We start from the raw sequence: 16,667 nt of genomic DNA, 5'->3' as shown, positions 1-16,667 counted from the left end.
GGTAAAAATAAATTTTCTTTTAATTTAGACACTCTTGGTTTTGTAGGGACGTAAAAACTGAATCAATTAGTGCTGTCAAAAAATTTCTCCGATGGACAGTTTTTAAGAAAATCGAGTCTAAAGTTGAAACTTCGATCGCCTTTTATTCAATTATGGAAGCAGATTTTTGCAATTAAACTTATTTCCTTGATGTAAATTTTGATGGCCAACAAGAAAAGGTACTTATTTTGAGAAATATAACATTGCTTTTTCTGTAAAATAGTTAAGTTCGATTTTTCGTCAAACATGTCGCATTCTGTGACCGTAAGAGTTAGAGTTCTGAAACTTATTACTTGTTTATAAAAATTGTTAGCTCGCATCATGGAGTGAATACTGTTTTCAATTTGTCAGCAGTTCTCTTGATTTTGGCCTTTGAACTGAAAACTTTGAGCATCGATATTTCGAACATGCAAGGACCTACAGTCACAATTATTTCACCAATCTAATCCTTTACTAATTAAGAATTTAATTCCATGTAATAAATATTCATTTGTGCATTGGGTTTGTAATTTTTGGGTCTAGAATGTAGAAGAAACAACTTATTCACCAAACAAAACTCATTTCAACCCATTTGTTGGTAAATAAACCAATTTTCTGGTTAAACTTGCAAATGAAATGCAAAAAATACTGCCCAAGACTCGAAACTTTGAGGTAACAGTTTAAGCTTTGGTAGGTTTGTAGGGACATAAAAACTGAGTCCGCTGGTGCTATTAAATAGTTCATCCGAATTACAGTTTTCGAGAAAATCGAGGTCAAAGTTGAAACTTCGATCGCCTTTTGTTCAGCTATGGAAGAATATTTTTTAATGAAACTCATTTTAATGATTTTACTTGCGATGATTAACCAGAAAATGTACTTATTTAGTGATGTAAAACTTTTATTTTTCTTTAAAACAGGTTAGTTCGATTTTTAGTCAAACCTGTCGCATTCTGTGACGAAAAGGGTTAGAGTTCTGAAACTTATTATTTGTTTATAAAAATTGTTTGCTAACATCTTGGATTAAATAATTTTTTCAATTTGTCAACAGTTCTCTTGATTTTGGCCTTTGAACTGGACACTTTGAGCCTCGATATTTCGAACATGCAAGCACCTACAGCCATCATTTCTTCACCAACCATCAGTACCATTATGGGCTATAACCTTATATTACTGAACATTCAATAAAATCTGAGCTTACTCACTTAATGATGAAGATCCCTTCAACGCACAAGATTTGTGTTTGGTAAACATTCAACTTTACAATCTAAGTTTCATATCTGAAAACATAAATAATTTAATGCTATAACTTTTTTCGTAGGACCTTGAATAGTTTTATATTTCAATGTATTATAGCCCATAAAAATATCTAACGATTAGTTAAAGAGTGATGATCGTAGACGGTACCATTCTCGAAATATTGAGGTCCAAATTTTTTAGACAAATGGCCAAAAATCAAGAGAACTATCGGTTAAATTGAAAAAAGTATTGAGCACAAGATGTGTAATAAAAAATTATCAACTTAGCATAAAGTTTTAGTTCTCTAAATATTACGGTCACAGAATGCGACAAGTTTAGCTGAAAATCGAACTTGATTTGTTTTAAAGATTTATTTAAAAATTTAAAAACTTACTTCTCAAAGTAAGACTATTTTCTGATTGTTCATCAAAAGAGACATCTTCAGAATGAGTTTTATGAAAAAATCTGCTTCCATAGCTGAACAAAAGGCGATCAAAGTTTCAACTTTGACCTCCATTTTCTCGAAAACTTTTCATTGCATGAAATAGTTAATAGGACCAATGAACTCAGTTTTTAATTCCCTACAACCTTGCAAATTTTCAACTCTTCACTTAAACGTTCGAGCCTTTTGCAGTACTTTTTGTATTTCGTTTGTAAGTTTAAGCAGAAAATTGGTTTAAAAACCAAGAAATGGGTTAAGATGAGTTTATTTTGTTTAATATGTTGTTTCTTGTACATTCTAGACCCAAAAATAATAAACCCAATACACTAATGGAAATTTGTTAAATGGAATTAAATTATTAATCAGTAAAGGATTAGATTGGTGAAAGAATTATGACTGTAGATGTGACCATACTCGAAATATCGAGGCTCAAAGTTTTCAGTTCAAAGGCCAAAATCTAGAGAACTGTTGACAAATTGAAAAAATTATTTAATCCAAAATGTGAAGAAGTAATTTTGACTGACAAATAATAAGTTTCAGAACTCTAACCCTTTTCTTCACAGAATGCGACAGGTTTGACTAAAAATCGAACTAATCTATTTTAAAGAAAAATAAAAGTTTCTTTTCTCGAAATAAGTACATTTTCTGGTTAATCATTGCAAGCTAAATCATTGAAATGAGTTTCATGACAAAATATTCTACCATTGCTGAACAAAAGGCGACCAAAGTTTCAACTTTGATCTTAATGTCCTCTGCGACTAATCATCGGGTGAGTTAGTACATAGTACCAATAGACGTAGTTTTGATGTACCTACAAACCTGATGAAGTTGTATCTTTAATATCAAATTCTCGAGTCTTTGGTATTACTTTTTGAATTTGATTTAAAAGTCTAACCAGAAAATTGGTTTATTTACATACAAATGGTTTGAGATGAGTTTTTTTGGTGAATAAGTTGTTTCTTGTGCATTCTAGACCCAAAAATTACAAACCCAATGCTCTAATGGAAATTTCTTGGATCAAATTGAATTATTCATTGGTAAAGGATTAGATTGGTGAAATAATTGTGACTGTAGGTACAACCATTCTCGAAATATCGAGTTTAGAAGTTTCGAGTCCAACGGCCAAAATCAAAAGAACTGGCGATAAATTGCAAAAAATAATTAAGTCTTGATGTGTACAAACAATTTTTATAAACAAATAATAAGTTTCAGATCTGTAATTTTTACGCTCTCAGAATGCGACAGGTTTAATTAAAAATCGAACTGATCCGCCTTGAAGGTAACAGACAATTTTATTTTTCAAAATAAGTACATTTTCTTGTTAGGCATCAAAATTTTCATCAGGAAATCAGTGTCTATAAAAAATCTGCTTCCATAATTGAATAAAAGGCGATCGAAGTTTCAACTTTAGACTCGATTTTCTTGAAAACTGTCCATCGACGAAATTTTTTAATAGCATTAATGGATTCAGTTTATACGTCCCTTCAAACCAACAGTGTCTAAATTCAAAGAAACTTTATTTTTACCCGTTTTTGCCCATTTGTCTCACAGCAATTGTCTATTTGTGCATAAATGTGACAATTGTGTTGATTGTGTCTTTTTAATAACAATTCATTTTCACAACAGTCACAGATTTACCTCTTTCTATGAATCACAATGAAATTTTTACACAAACACAACGAACTTCTTTACTTTTCTTCAAGTTACATGATTATTGCTAAAATAAATCAGTTTAATGATTTTTAGAAATTGTGTATTCAATATGTATGAAACGTAGCTCATTCAATGGTGTTTCAGCAAATGGGACCCTCAAAAATTGGAAAACTTCAACACCTCTAAAGCTCGTCATGATCCTCTTCCATTTTGGCATAGACTCCTGTTAAAGAATGAAAAAGGCGATATGAGTGTCAACAATTCTGAATAAAATTACAAATTATGCTTTAGAATGCAACTTACCTGTTTCAAAATCCATATTGTAAGGTTTGTCGAGTGGGAAAGGCCAATTTTTGATACAAAACTCAACAGATTTGGTTTCAATCAAACCAATTTTGTTGGAGTTGAGAACCATACTGGGATAAGGAGTAGAATCGCTTAAGTTCCAGGGCAACCATTCTCGGTGAGAGATTTGTGGTGGTTTACTGTGTCAAAGGAGGATAACAATTTATGAATATTAAATGAAAAAGCAGCTAAAATGATAAAATTGATTCACTAACCCATCTCTGGCAAACTTTGTCCAAATGTCAATCATGAGAAATGACAGAACAACATCTTCATTATTGAATTTATCAAGTTTGGTAAAAGGGTGACCAAAAACCATTGGAATATCGTCCGCATGAGAAGCAACATTAGCCATCCATTTAGCTTGATTAGAGACCAGTAAAACAGCTTGGGATGGCTTCTGCGTTTGAACATAACCATAAACATTTGGAACACCATTAGCGATCAAATCTCGACCAAGTGCATAAGTCGGACAAGCAAGAATTGTGTCACCAAGAGCTTGGGCAACAGCTAATCTAATGGCATCAGAGTCATCAGCTGACAAGGAAGCTAAGTACCGTTCTGAATAGAAATCGATCAGCTTTTTACCGAAAAGTTTACCGATAATGTACTTAGCGTGAGGAATAGTTAAGTTAATTGGATTTAATGGATGAAAAGTAACCAAGTCTTTCAATAGCAACTCGAAAGCTCCTTCATTACCAACAGTACCCAATAAAACATTGATATTTGGATCCACTCCATGGTTAGAAACCAGTTCTTCTGGGTGGTTAGGCAGGAATTCACCGTCAACTGTTGGCCAGAATGTCAACCCATCAGCTTCAGGGAATTGTCCAAATCGATAATTTGACAAACATGATTTATAGTCGTTAGATTCGCAACCAATTTTACTTAAAAAGTTTTTGACTAACCCTGGCTGAGTCCATCGATTCAAATCATAGATTGAACCACTTTGCATAATGGCATTTTTGAACAATCCTTTCGAATGTGGACTAACAATGTGAGCTGAAACTGACATTGAGCCTGCAGATTCACCGAAAATCGTTACTTTATTAGGGTCTCCACCAAAATGTTCAATATTATCTTTAACCCATTTCAAAGCCAACTGCTGATCCCAAAGACCCATATTACCAGGAATACCAGCTTCTGGCAAATGAAGGAAACCCAAAGAACCCAAACGATAATTCAAAGATACAATTATTACATCTTTTAATCCGGTTATTGGTGTACCGTCATATTGACTTGCAGTGTTAGCTGAACCAAAATTGAAACCACCACCATGGATCCAAACCATGACTGGACGTAAACTATTTTTCTTGCCATTTTGTTTATCTTGAAAAGCAGCATCTGTCGTAAAAACATTAAGAATCAGGCAATCCTCGCTAAGGTGAAGCTCCGTGTTGAAACCAGGGAAGACTGGCTGCATACAAGCAGAACCCCATTTGTTCACATTCAACACTCCATTCCATGGTTTCTTTGGCACTGGTTTTTGAAAACGTAATTCATTCAATGGAGGTTCAGCGAACGGAATACCCAAAAATTGGTAAACTTTAACACCTCTAAAATCAACTGAAGTACCTCTTATTGATCCTGAAGATAATGTTAATTCAGGCTCTACAATTTTTGATATTGTTTGATGAGATAACTGAAGAATGAAAAGGAAAAGGAAAATAATTGATGTTGACTTCATTGTAGCTTGTAAACAGTCGCTAATGCAATAATTGACTTATCCTCTCTCTTCAGCTTCGATGTATTTTGATAATAATTTCCTTCTCATTCACTGCTCACTCTGTGGTTGTTTTTCATTGGTTTCCGACAACACTTGACTAAATCTTCCGAGATATTTCAATCCATAATAAGCTGAAATATAATTATCTAAAAAATTGTTGAAGCTAGAAACTCGTTTCTGTCTGGAAAAATTTCCCCTCACTTATCATTTGATTATGAGTACACAGACGTTGGATTATAATAATCGAAGGATATCAAGGCTATTTCACAATTGGTAAATCATTGATTATGTTCATTAAAAGCGTTACAAAGATTCAACATTCAGTCAATTTTTGATAAACCTATTTATATCTCGAACCGTTCGATCCAAACAGTTTATTGAAAATTGAAATTGAACATATCTTTCACTTGCGAAATACATTTCTCCTTTCAAACGATACCTTCAATTGAAACATTCAAAAATTTGAAACGAAAATCATCGTAAATTTTATTTTTAGGGTAACATGGTAATCAATCAGAATTATTAATGGTTGTAATTACATCATATCATATCAAGTACACCATTTATTTGAATCTTGATGTGCTAATTTGATCATCCATGTTTGAACTGTTCTTCTGAAATCTTTTTCGTCATATTTTCCAACACGTCCAACAAACTGTTCACCGCTTTTGCAAAAAGATGATTGAAAAAGAGGTTGGAAAAGTCAGTCTATCAAAATTAAATACTAAAATAGTTCGGTTATTATCCAATATCAGATATAACAATATCTGAGTTTTGGTTCAAAATAATGGAAATTTCACGAAATAATTCATATGTATTAAGTAGTCTCTATTAATATTAACATGTCTTGCACCTAGTCATGATTTTATAAATTGACCGGAATAATTTTAGCTTCTCAAATTGCCTGAATATCGTATATCATGATTTCGGCATCGGCAGATGATAAACTAATGTTTCTATATATCAAGCTAAAACTAGAATTCATCTGAATCTGATTTATGGTGTTTTATTGCCTTGTTTATTAATTTCGCTAGTTAGTGAATTGTAATCAAATTTGGCAGAAATCAGTTGAACATATCCGATATAAGTATCGGATACAGATGATATTTGGGTTGTTATGGTAAAAGACTTCATCAGCATTTAGAAATCTTGAAACGTTATTTATTTTAATTCACAATTAATCTAATAGTTTAATAATTATATTTCTTATACAATCGGCTTGCGTTAAAATGGATGCCACAAATATTTCAGTAAGTAATCTTATCAATTTTGACGAAATTTGATTTCAAATTAAAACTTATGATCATATGTTTTTTATTCAATTGCTCATGTTAACATTTGTTATTTTTTAGTTTCAAGATCCAATTTTAAATGCTATTTCGGGTATAATCATTTTGGACAATGACGGGAATAGGATTATCGCCAAATATTATGACAAAAATTCGTCGTTAAAGGAACAAAAAGCCTTTGAAAAGAATCTGTTCAGCAAGACTCATAGAGCGAATGGTGAGATTCTCATGTTAGATGGCTACACCTGTGTTTACCGGTCAAGTGTTGATCTATTTTTCTATGTTATCGGAGGTGCTGATGAAAACGGTCTCCTCCTTATGAGTCTTCTTAACTGTTTGGTGGAATCGATTAGTTCAATTTTAAGAAAAAATGTTGAAAAAAGAACGCTGCTCGAGAATTTAGATGTTGTTATATTGGCTATTGATGAAATTTGTGATGGTGGAATCATGTTGGAAGCAGATCCAGCTGCTGTTGTTCAAAGAGTTGCCATAAAACCTGAAGATATTCCTCTCGGTGAACAGACTGTTTCACAAATCCTTCAATCAGCTAGAGAGCAATTGAAATGGTCTATTCTGAGATGAATAATCATGCCACTTGTTATGGCATATCTTTTCACAGTGGAGGTAAAACTCAGGCAGGTTTTAGACAAAAACCTGTCTTAATGAAATTTAATTGATTCCGATTTTTTCACGATTTGTCCATTTTACCTTTAAGCTTTTTTGTAAGAAATGGCAAGTCAAATTTAACGATTGTAAGCTAACTTCAATATTTCTCCAAATAAATAAAATTTATTATAACATGGTTTTCTTTGTTGAGGTAGTTTTGAAGGTAAATAATTTAATAGAACACAGCTTAATTTAATAAAACCTCAAAATAAAACTTGATTGATAAATTAGACAATATTTATTGCATGAAAAATTTGAGTTTAGCTGTATTTTCTGTTGCTAAGTTACCGAGTCAGTATACGTTAGGTTAAAAGATCATAAACATCAACATCTTTGATTACATTAATTAATTTTGTTTTTTAACTTGACTGTTAATATTCTTAGTGATGGCTGGGACAATTTATAACAATTTACCTCCAGCAGAATCGCTTGAGGTGGACGAGATCAATTTGGGAAGTCCTATCATGAGAGCATCTGCAGTTTACTTGGGTAAATACTGTGATGATTTGAGCAAGGTAAATATTGTTTAAATACATTTGATTTTTGCTTTTGATTCTCGATTGCATTAATTTTTTAATTTTGGATACCATTTATTATAAATTTTAAGCTTCATCGCTGATTTACTAATCCAAATTTCTCTTATATTTTCTAGGATTTTATGTTATGTAAATTGGAGGAAAAGGATCCTCGTAAATGCCTCGAAGAGGGTAAAAAGTTAACAGCGTGTGGAAAGGAGTTTTATCGTAATGTAAGAAATAGTTGTAAACAAGAACTGGAAGCTTTAACCAATTGTGTACTATGGAATTCAGAGAGTCTAGCTTTATCAAAGTATGTTTTCGTTTAATCAAATTAATTTGTTTTCTTAAAAAAAGATATTTAACACTTTGACTTTCAAACTGCAGTCAATAACATTGATCTCGTTTAATTTTGCACACTCTATTTTCAATGAAGATGTCGGGATCAAGAAACTATCTATGACGCTTGTATGTATCGGAAACTTGGAATGGAAAAACCTCCTTTTGGTTATTTTGCTCAAGTTCGTGTACATGATCCAGAAAGGCCTAAACCAGCAAAATGGGTACCAGAGTTCCCAGAACCATCTGGTATTGTTCCTCATGATATGCCAGAAAGAGAGGCAACCGTTGGAACATGGTCGGTTCTGGGCTGGTTTGGATTCACTCCACGTCGATAATGTTAGATCAATTATATTGATTAATTTACATTTTTGAATTGTTCATTTGTTCATGGTATGTTCACTGGCTAAATATATCTTTAGCCTTAAACAAATCTGAACAAACTCAATATTTCAGCTGAGTAGTTCACTAAGTTGATGATTGTTAGCTGCAAAAAAGGTCATAACTATAAAATAATTTCTATTTGAATAAACTTGGTGACCTTCTTTACCCCTTTGTTTTTTTCGATAATAATTTAATGGTAAACAGGTTTCATTAAAAAAGTACAAAGTGATTCTTGAAGAAATGAAATAAATTATTCTCGTTTTACGAATAGTTCTCAATGGAGCAGTTTATATATAATATGTATAATAGAAAGTCATTCCAACTATTTGGAGCTTTTGTTATATCGTTTATCAACACCTTCGATTGCCTCTGTTACTTTGGCTACCAACGAGAGCAGTTTGTTTCCAATTATTGGGGACACTGGTAGTCCATTTCTGTCCATCATTGATCGAGCCGCTGCACCAGAACCATCCCCACGCCATCCATTTGAATAAGCTGATGCCAATGAATGATATCCTGGATATGCTGAACTGTAAGGAGTAACTGGTAGTCCAAAACCACCCATGGAAGTTCCTGACCGTCCGAAAATCCAAAGACTCAAGATGAACAATTTTAACAGGATAACTCCGATTCCTATAAGAATAGCGATTGGAAGTAGGGTAGACATTCCGAAATTGGGTACCAAGTAAGATGCTTCTGGCCATTGGCGGTTGAGTGCTGTTGTCGGCTCATGTAGATCATCCATTTGTCTTCCTCTGGAGATTGGAGTTGATGAATTAGTAATCACTGCATCTGTAAGCAATCCTGAGGACAAGAAACACAAATAAGATACTAAAATTGAAATCATTTTCAATAGACTGGACAAGTAAACGACGGAAAATTATTTCAACTTATATAATTTAAAACTGTTTTAAACAAATTCAGCACTATTCGAATCTTCAGCTTGAAGATGGATTCAACTGATGGCGATATCCTCAAAATTTTGCTTTATATACTGTCTAACTGTCTTTTTTGCTTCACTGAATTGAGAACTATGATCACAGTTGGAATTTTGCATACTATTCTCAATTTCCGTGTTTTTACTCAAAATCTCTGTTGAGATATATTCTTACCAATACTTAAGTAATTCATATTTACGCCTATCATTGTTTTACTTGATAGTTGATTCGGTGGAATGAACATGTTCAATTGGATTCTGGATCAAATGAACCTCAATTTCTAAGACACTTGTAAAGATATGGAAGATTATGTTAAGGTTGATTTGTTTTCTCGGCTCTAAATCATAAACAAATCCTTAAATTAATATCGGTGATGTATTTCAAAGATCATAAATGACACGAAAGGCTGATTACTAAAAAAATAAATGGCCTGCATTGACCTGCAACAAATGTCTGCGCTCAATTTTAATGTCATAAATCACATTGCTGACACACTGAGTTGACTTTTTATCAAAACCCCAATACATGAATTATTATCAAAATTGATCGGCAGGTAATGAATATTTACCTCTTTTTATTTTAAGAAGAACTTCTTAGTTTTTCAAATCTAGTTTTATTTTGATTTGAATTCTCTCGTTTTACTTTAAATTAGGAATAAAGTATCCATGAAAATCTACTAAGGTGACTAAATCATCAATGAGTAGTTAATTTTATTTTGACTAGAATGGTAGCAAAAAAGATTTCGAGTTTATCTTTTTGTCAAGTCACTAGATGATGCTGCTTTATTTGTTGTTTAAGTTAAACGGCTTATGCAAATCAAACCTCGATCAGCTGCTAAAGCTAAACATTTGTGTTTTTTTAAAAACAATATCTACTCGAATTTTTCGTTATTTTGTATTGATTGTGTATATTGGACCTCTCCGTTGAGCAGTAATAACTCAAAATGGCAAACTTACCACCAGCTTTGCTTGCTAGACTTCAGAGAAGAGGAATAGTTCCAGGTTCCAACAAAAAGGCTAAAGATCAAGGTAATTATTCTTGTTGTTATCTCATACAATTAGTTATGTCAATAATACATTAATTTTTCAGAGCCTGAAGAAGAGGTTATTGCTGAAGATTATGATGACCCCGCTGCTATGAAGGGATCTGGAAATGGTAAAGATATGGCTCCTGGTTGTCCAAACAAATATAATGTTCATCACGACTGTAGCGACTTTTGTTTCAAGCATTGGGGCCAAGGAGAAGTGAATCCTCCACCAACCATCCAAAGAAAATATAATAAAATCTTGAAAAAATATCCTCTACCGGCTAATTGGCAACAAGTGTGGGAACCAGGATTAGTTCGTTATTATTTTTGGAATACTGTCAGTGATGAAGTCTCATGGCTTCCTCCTGGTCATCCTGAAGCTAAGATATCTTTACCTGTCCCTAAGTTGAAAGCTCGTCTTAAAGAAGAGGAACAAGTTCTGCAAAGTTTGAATTCGGATGATGATGAAGATGGCTCATTGGATGAAGACTCTAACGACTCAGAATCAGATATGAGTTCATATGACTCAATGGAATCTGAGGAAGAAACAAAAAAGAAACAAAAAACCTCACATCATCGTCCTACGTCTCCACACTCATCAAATCGCTATCGAGGAAACCGCTCCAAAAACCTTAGAAATGATCTTGATCCAATGGATCCAGCCTCTTATTCAGATTCATGTCCTAGAGGAAGATGGTCTGATGGATTAGAAACAAAAGTAAAAGCTGGGGCTGATGCAACAGTCACTGGTACTGCATACCAGGCTAGACCCTATCCTAATCCTGGCGCGGTTCTTCGCATGAACAAATCCTAATACTATTGTAAAAATGTACTTGTGAAATTATGACTGAGCACAATGTTGTTCTTGTTTGATCTCAATCAATCAGAGCTTATGGGACAATTAGTAATCAATGTTTAACTTAAGACAAAATAACCAAAATCTCTTTTTAATAAATGCCCGCATTTATTAGGAAAAGAGTTTCGACTAGAGGTTCAATATTTTTAAGCTCATTTATCACACTGTTTTGTATCATATTGAAATTTCTATTGTTTTGCGCCAATTCTAACCTCATAATAAAATTTGAATTTATTTATCGAAGGTTAAAGATCACGGTTATCTGATTATTTACAAGCGAAAATTGTTTTCGTGATCGAATCAAGTGAAAAATGGACTTTAAAGATGATAATTATGAAAGTTCTGTTTGATTCTTTTCCAATAAGCACCCAATTTTATTTATAATTCATTATCAATAGTAAATTGAACAATGGAAACGCTCAAAAAAGTTGGTCTCCTCGAATTTTTGTTCAATCTTGATTAAAATTAATGTTAGTAGTCAACCCATAAACCCAATTAAACCCATTTTTATCGTTAACAAGGTGATTTCAAAATCACGTTAGAGGTTATTCATATTTTTGAAGCAAGAAATTGAATGTTGTGTTTTCCAAGTTCGTCAACAAATCATCAAATCAAGAATTTCTAGAGATTTTTCAAGGCAGCCTCAGCAAACTCCTTGTGAGGGTCTGCAACCAAAGATCCAGAATCGGAAACAACAATTGAACCAGTCATGTTTCTTGATGCATCAGACGCGAGGAAGGCGATTGTGTTAGCAATATCTGATGGATCTCCGACTCTTTGCAAGGGTTGAAGTTTTGCCATTTCGTCCCATATGTTTCCAGGCATAATTGAGGAAAGTATGTTGGTTCGTACTGGGCCAGGATTTACTGAATTTACTCTAACATTAGGAGCTAGGAGAGTAGCCATTGATTTGGTGAACATATCCAAGGCAGCTTTGGACATACAATAGGACCAAAATGACGGAGTCTGTAATTAGAAAGACAGAATTTTATAAATATAAAAATGATCAACATCTTCCTGCCTAACAAGTAACATCCTGTTAATTTTTTCAAGGGCTCAAATCAACTTGAAACTTGAACTGGAAATGAAACTCACCGATCTCAGAGCAGCAATACTGGAAACATTAACAATAGCACCCTTAGCAGCAATTAAATGTGACTTGGCCAATTCAGTTAAACGTATAACAGCTCTTACATTAACCTGCATAACTCGATCGTAATCAGCAAGAGCATCAGGATCTCCAAAGGGCTTTTTAGCAACTACACCAGCATTATTGACTAGAATGTCTAATTGTTTGTAAGCAGCAATAGTCTCTTCAAAAGTTCGTTTTACCTCATCGTCACTCTCAAAATCAGCTTTGATCACAACAGGTTTGTAACCCTGAGGTGAGTTGGCTGTACAAGCTTCAGCTACTTTATTCAATTTCGTAGCATCTCGACCAACAATGGCAATTTTAGCACCCAAAGAGGAAAAAAGTAGAGCTGTCGCAGCTCCAATCCCATCACTCGAACCAGTAATCAGGGCTACTTTATTGTCCAACTTAATCATCATGAAATTTTTTGTTTAAACGAATTCTATCTTAAACAGAATGAATCACTTATAAAACGGTTGTTTGAAATTAATTATTCAACAAAGTATTTTAACCACAGGTGAAAGCAACTTCACTTCACTACAGCTCAAGGATTACTCTTAACTTCCCTCTTTATTTGTTCAGATTTTTGGTTCAAGTTTTAAATAACAAGTTTAATTTTAAAAGCAATGGATCGAAAAATGATTACGATTCATCGAAATCGTTCTTTAAATTCATCGTTTTCAAATAGTTCAATACAATTTATCAACTATCCACTAATCATTGTATTATTTGAATATATTGCTTCTTTTAATCGCATATCTTCATCTTTTCATCACAAAATACGCGAATACAATTTATTGAGTTATATCCATAGTAATCAAACTTAGGTAAGCAAAAATTGTTTGATTTTTGCTGATATCAACATTTTGTTTATTTTTTTGAAAAATGATTGAAAATATTTTATTTAAACAAAAGATTAGCTTTGTTTTACAATTTAAATAGCTTCTGTTCTGTTTGTAAATTGAATGAATTTATATAAGAACTAAAAATATATCATAAAGATTTTAGTTGCAGCAAGTTTTTTTCATTTTATGACAAACTTGTCAGTAACAATTGTCTTTGAAACTTTTTGTTCAATGTAAATTAAAATTAATGTAAAAGAATGAGGCGTTAGATTGGAACGGAATTTAATAATTGCTTTCAATATTGAACGGCTAACGAATGATAACCATGTTGTGATGTTTTTTTTTCTGAAGATGCAGAGGAAAAAAGTAGATTGTAAAAAAGAGCTCAGTAGGAAGAGGAAAATTTGTGCTCTTTCAGTTTAAAATGATGTGACATGATAGCTCAAAATGCTACGAACATGAATACTCGACTGGGCATAATAAATATAATTCAACTTCAGAGCCAAAGGAAAACAACCAGGACAATAAATGCAACAACAGCGGTTGCGAAGGTAACCCGTTTCTTTCCTAAGATTTTGATGGAAGAAAAAGAAAGAAAAGAAAAACAAAAATTAAAACAATGACAAAATAATAGAAGATAACAAGTGGAGATAAATGCTGAACAAATACAATGACAGGAATAAAAGAGCGTAATTGAGAAAGAGCAGATAATTTAGGCTTAAAAGAAGACAATAAACCAGGAAATATGGTCAAAAAGGAGTGAAATATTGATTAAAAAAAAAATACCAACCCTCTGTAAAATGGAAAACTTTGGCAACTTTTTTAAATGCAGTGTCAAATCTTGGATCCCTAAGATCGACATCTTGTCCAAATTCATCCAACATCCTGGAGTAAATTGATTAAGATTGGAAAAAAGAGGAAGAGAAAATGAATTAGATATACATGTAAACAAGTTTAGGGTGACATGAAACAGAAACAAGAAATATATCAGAAGAGTGGAAAGATGTTGATAATTTACATACACTGCTTGTTCATTTGCGTTCTCTATTCTGTTGGAAGCTAATTCATTGATAACCATGTTACCATGTTCTTGTTGAAGTTGATGACTTAATGGTTGGCTTTCTTCAATCGGAATTTCGGTTTGATTGTATACTTTCCGGGTTGGACTTTCTATTTCATTCTGCAACCTTGTGTATCTAGTACCACCATCGCCGGGTGCCGTGTTACTCAGATTAAGGTTAGGATTGAGGAGAGCTGCCATGGCTTTAACTGCGTCTTTGCTTCCGTTTTTGTTTTCATTAATGTCATCCTTCATTGCTTTAACTTCTTCCCGGGTTTCCTCGATAAAGGCACGTCTACTGGCGATCTCTTTTGCATCCAGTTTAAACTTTTTTAAATTATTTTCAACAATACCTAAAATGAATTATGGAAAATGAAAAAATAAAAATTAATCAAATGAAAAATGATTTTGCTTTTATTTAGACTCGATAAATAAATAAAAGGATGAGAGGAAACAATGAAATGAACCATCACCATATTGGTTATTGTGTGAGAAATTGCATGACGATTATGATGATGATGATGATTAGTGAATCATTTATTTACAATACAGTAAACCTGCTGTTGAGAATGTCATTTATCAGATGGAAGAGAAAGACAGGCGAGAGAAAGGAAGAAGGCGAAATGGAAGGGAGACTAAAAATAATCAAAAAATAGTCATATTTGACAAATTGATCTGCCTAATATCTTATCCACTTTTCATCCATCTTGGGATGACTAGACCTGCGATAGTAATTGTGAGGTGGATAGCAATTAAAAGCAATAACGATCAAAACATGCTTACAACTTGTTAGTCAAAATAAAAGACAATAAATAAATTTCTAGAAACTCATTTTATTACAATATCAATAAATTTTCTAGATTGCATTGTATTCATTAAATTAAATGAATAAACTTTTCTCATTAGAAATTAAAACCTATTCGGTTTCATCTCACCCCTTCGATAAAATTACTGATCTTCAAAGCATGAAAATTTTCTCAGAACCATGAAGGCTAATTCTGAAATAATTATTCATTTAAAGTCATTCTACTTGAGACCAATAATGAGTAGTTAAATGGTTGAAAAATGGATGAAAAACAATAGTAAGAAATAAAACACGGTGAAAAAATGAGAAGGAGTCATCAATGAAAAAGGGGATAAAAACACTTTCTTCATTATAAACGGACTGATTATGAAGAAACACGAATTAGTAAAGTAGAGTGTGAAAAAAAGTAAAAGCAGGTTTAAAAACAATTGTTTGCTCCAAATGGTCAATATGCTGATGATCCATTGAATGAATGAATGAATTAATGAATTAAATGGATGGATTTGAATGAGTGAAACAAAAGTGAGATTAATTTAATATTTACCCAAGGCCTCTTCTAAATCTTCAAGATCCCAATCAATTGAGCGTAATTTGTTTTTTAACTCAGTTAAAACCCAGTTTGGATCTTCCTTGGAGCAATTTGTAGGATCATTCTTCTGTTCTTTCCAACATTGGTATAAACTTCTAGACTTATTAAGCGCATTAAGCACCTCTCTAGACAATAGAAAAGACGAAGAAAAATTATTAAATGTTAATGGTATAATATCTGAAAAATCATAAGAGGAAGTAGTTTAAACAAGAATGAACAATCAAGACTCAAAAATAAAAACAAGATAAGAGGAAAAAAGAGAAGTGTAAGAGTAGAAAAAACAAGAGTCTAGCAAAGGTAAACACAAGCTCTACTTACTCTTTGACCATGAAAAATGGATCTTCATTGGACATATTTGCTGATTATTAATTGAAATTTGGGTTAAATAAAATAAAAAATTGAGGAAAACGGTAATAGTGTTGAAGACGAAAGTATGGCTTGATTAATGTTGGCTGTGAATTTGCTTTGAATAAATGCGATGCACAAACTTCCAACCAAATGGTCACTTAATATGGTGATAAATGCTAGTTATAACAATTTTCGATGGATGTTACATTAAAATTGGATAGATTGTAATTCAAATTAACTAATAAACAGGTAAAAACAAATTAAAAAACACAAATAATTGGCGATAAAACAATTTACATGACAATTTCAAAGTGTTGTTGCATAAAAAAACAATAACTCCTAACCTTGATAATCTCAGATGGAGCCATTTGCGAAGATCGATTCATCAAAATCGATTCTATCAACATTAATTATCTTTTATTTAATTGCGTGGTTCAAAATATCAATAGAAATG

At 32.6% G+C, this 16,667-nt stretch overlaps 7 protein-coding genes across 7 annotated transcripts; 3 read left to right on the top strand and 4 right to left on the bottom strand.

Moving 5' to 3' along the window:
- Positions 1–3,358: 3,358 nt before the first annotated feature.
- Positions 3,359–5,399, bottom strand: LOC107368992 (acetylcholinesterase-like). The gene is made up of 3 exons (XM_015936908.3): positions 3,910–5,399; positions 3,653–3,834; positions 3,359–3,572 (listed from the first exon to the last, which is right to left on the bottom strand). Exons 1-3 carry the CDS (start codon positions 5,379–5,381, stop codon positions 3,532–3,534), a joined length of 1,695 nt encoding a protein of 564 aa, XP_015792394.2. The 5' UTR covers positions 5,382–5,399; the 3' UTR covers positions 3,359–3,531.
- A 1,166-nt stretch (positions 5,400–6,565) lies between these two features.
- On the top strand, positions 6,566–7,507 carry zetaCOP (COPI coat complex subunit zeta). The gene is made up of 2 exons (XM_015936767.3): positions 6,566–6,670; positions 6,773–7,507. Exons 1-2 carry the CDS (start codon positions 6,650–6,652, stop codon positions 7,289–7,291), a joined length of 540 nt encoding a protein of 179 aa, XP_015792253.1. The 5' UTR covers positions 6,566–6,649; the 3' UTR covers positions 7,292–7,507.
- A 176-nt stretch (positions 7,508–7,683) lies between these two features.
- ND-19 (NADH dehydrogenase [ubiquinone] 1 alpha subcomplex subunit 8) lies at positions 7,684–8,778 on the top strand. The gene is made up of 3 exons (XM_015936941.3): positions 7,684–7,890; positions 8,028–8,203; positions 8,327–8,778. Exons 1-3 carry the CDS (start codon positions 7,762–7,764, stop codon positions 8,565–8,567), a joined length of 546 nt encoding a protein of 181 aa, XP_015792427.1. The 5' UTR covers positions 7,684–7,761; the 3' UTR covers positions 8,568–8,778.
- Positions 8,779–8,788: 10 nt separating this feature from the next.
- On the bottom strand, positions 8,789–9,589 carry LOC107369019 (uncharacterized). The gene has a single exon (XM_015936942.3). It carries the CDS (start codon positions 9,458–9,460, stop codon positions 8,936–8,938), a length of 525 nt encoding a protein of 174 aa, XP_015792428.1. The 5' UTR covers positions 9,461–9,589; the 3' UTR covers positions 8,789–8,935.
- Positions 9,590–10,369: 780 nt separating this feature from the next.
- On the top strand, positions 10,370–11,684 carry PQBP1 (poly-glutamine tract binding protein 1). Its single transcript, XM_015936818.3, has 2 exons — positions 10,370–10,579; positions 10,641–11,684. Exons 1-2 carry the CDS (start codon positions 10,495–10,497, stop codon positions 11,390–11,392), a joined length of 837 nt encoding a protein of 278 aa, XP_015792304.1. The 5' UTR covers positions 10,370–10,494; the 3' UTR covers positions 11,393–11,684.
- A 102-nt stretch (positions 11,685–11,786) lies between these two features.
- Positions 11,787–13,108, bottom strand: LOC107368928 (uncharacterized). Its single transcript, XM_015936819.3, has 2 exons — positions 12,530–13,108; positions 11,787–12,400 (listed from the first exon to the last, which is right to left on the bottom strand). The coding sequence occupies exons 1-2, from the start codon at positions 12,983–12,985 to the stop codon at positions 12,056–12,058; spliced, it is 801 nt and encodes a 266-aa protein (XP_015792305.2). The 5' UTR covers positions 12,986–13,108; the 3' UTR covers positions 11,787–12,055.
- Positions 13,109–13,676: 568 nt separating this feature from the next.
- Positions 13,677–16,537, bottom strand: LOC107368930 (syntaxin-6). Its single transcript, XM_015936820.3, has 5 exons — positions 16,184–16,537; positions 15,821–15,990; positions 14,434–14,824; positions 14,202–14,296; positions 13,677–13,978 (listed from the first exon to the last, which is right to left on the bottom strand). Exons 1-5 carry the CDS (start codon positions 16,216–16,218, stop codon positions 13,908–13,910), a joined length of 762 nt encoding a protein of 253 aa, XP_015792306.2. The 5' UTR covers positions 16,219–16,537; the 3' UTR covers positions 13,677–13,907.
- Between the last annotated feature and the right edge of the window lie 130 nt (positions 16,538–16,667).

This window comes from Tetranychus urticae, chromosome 2, assembly GCF_039701765.1.
Source record: "Tetranychus urticae isolate SD_2017Ah chromosome 2, NJAU_TeUrti_SD_1.0, whole genome shotgun sequence".
In the NCBI taxonomy this organism is placed as follows: domain Eukaryota; kingdom Metazoa; phylum Arthropoda; class Arachnida; order Trombidiformes; family Tetranychidae; genus Tetranychus; species Tetranychus urticae.
Note: the sequence above shows the minus strand (reverse complement) of the source record. Positions and strands in the feature narration are given on the sequence as shown.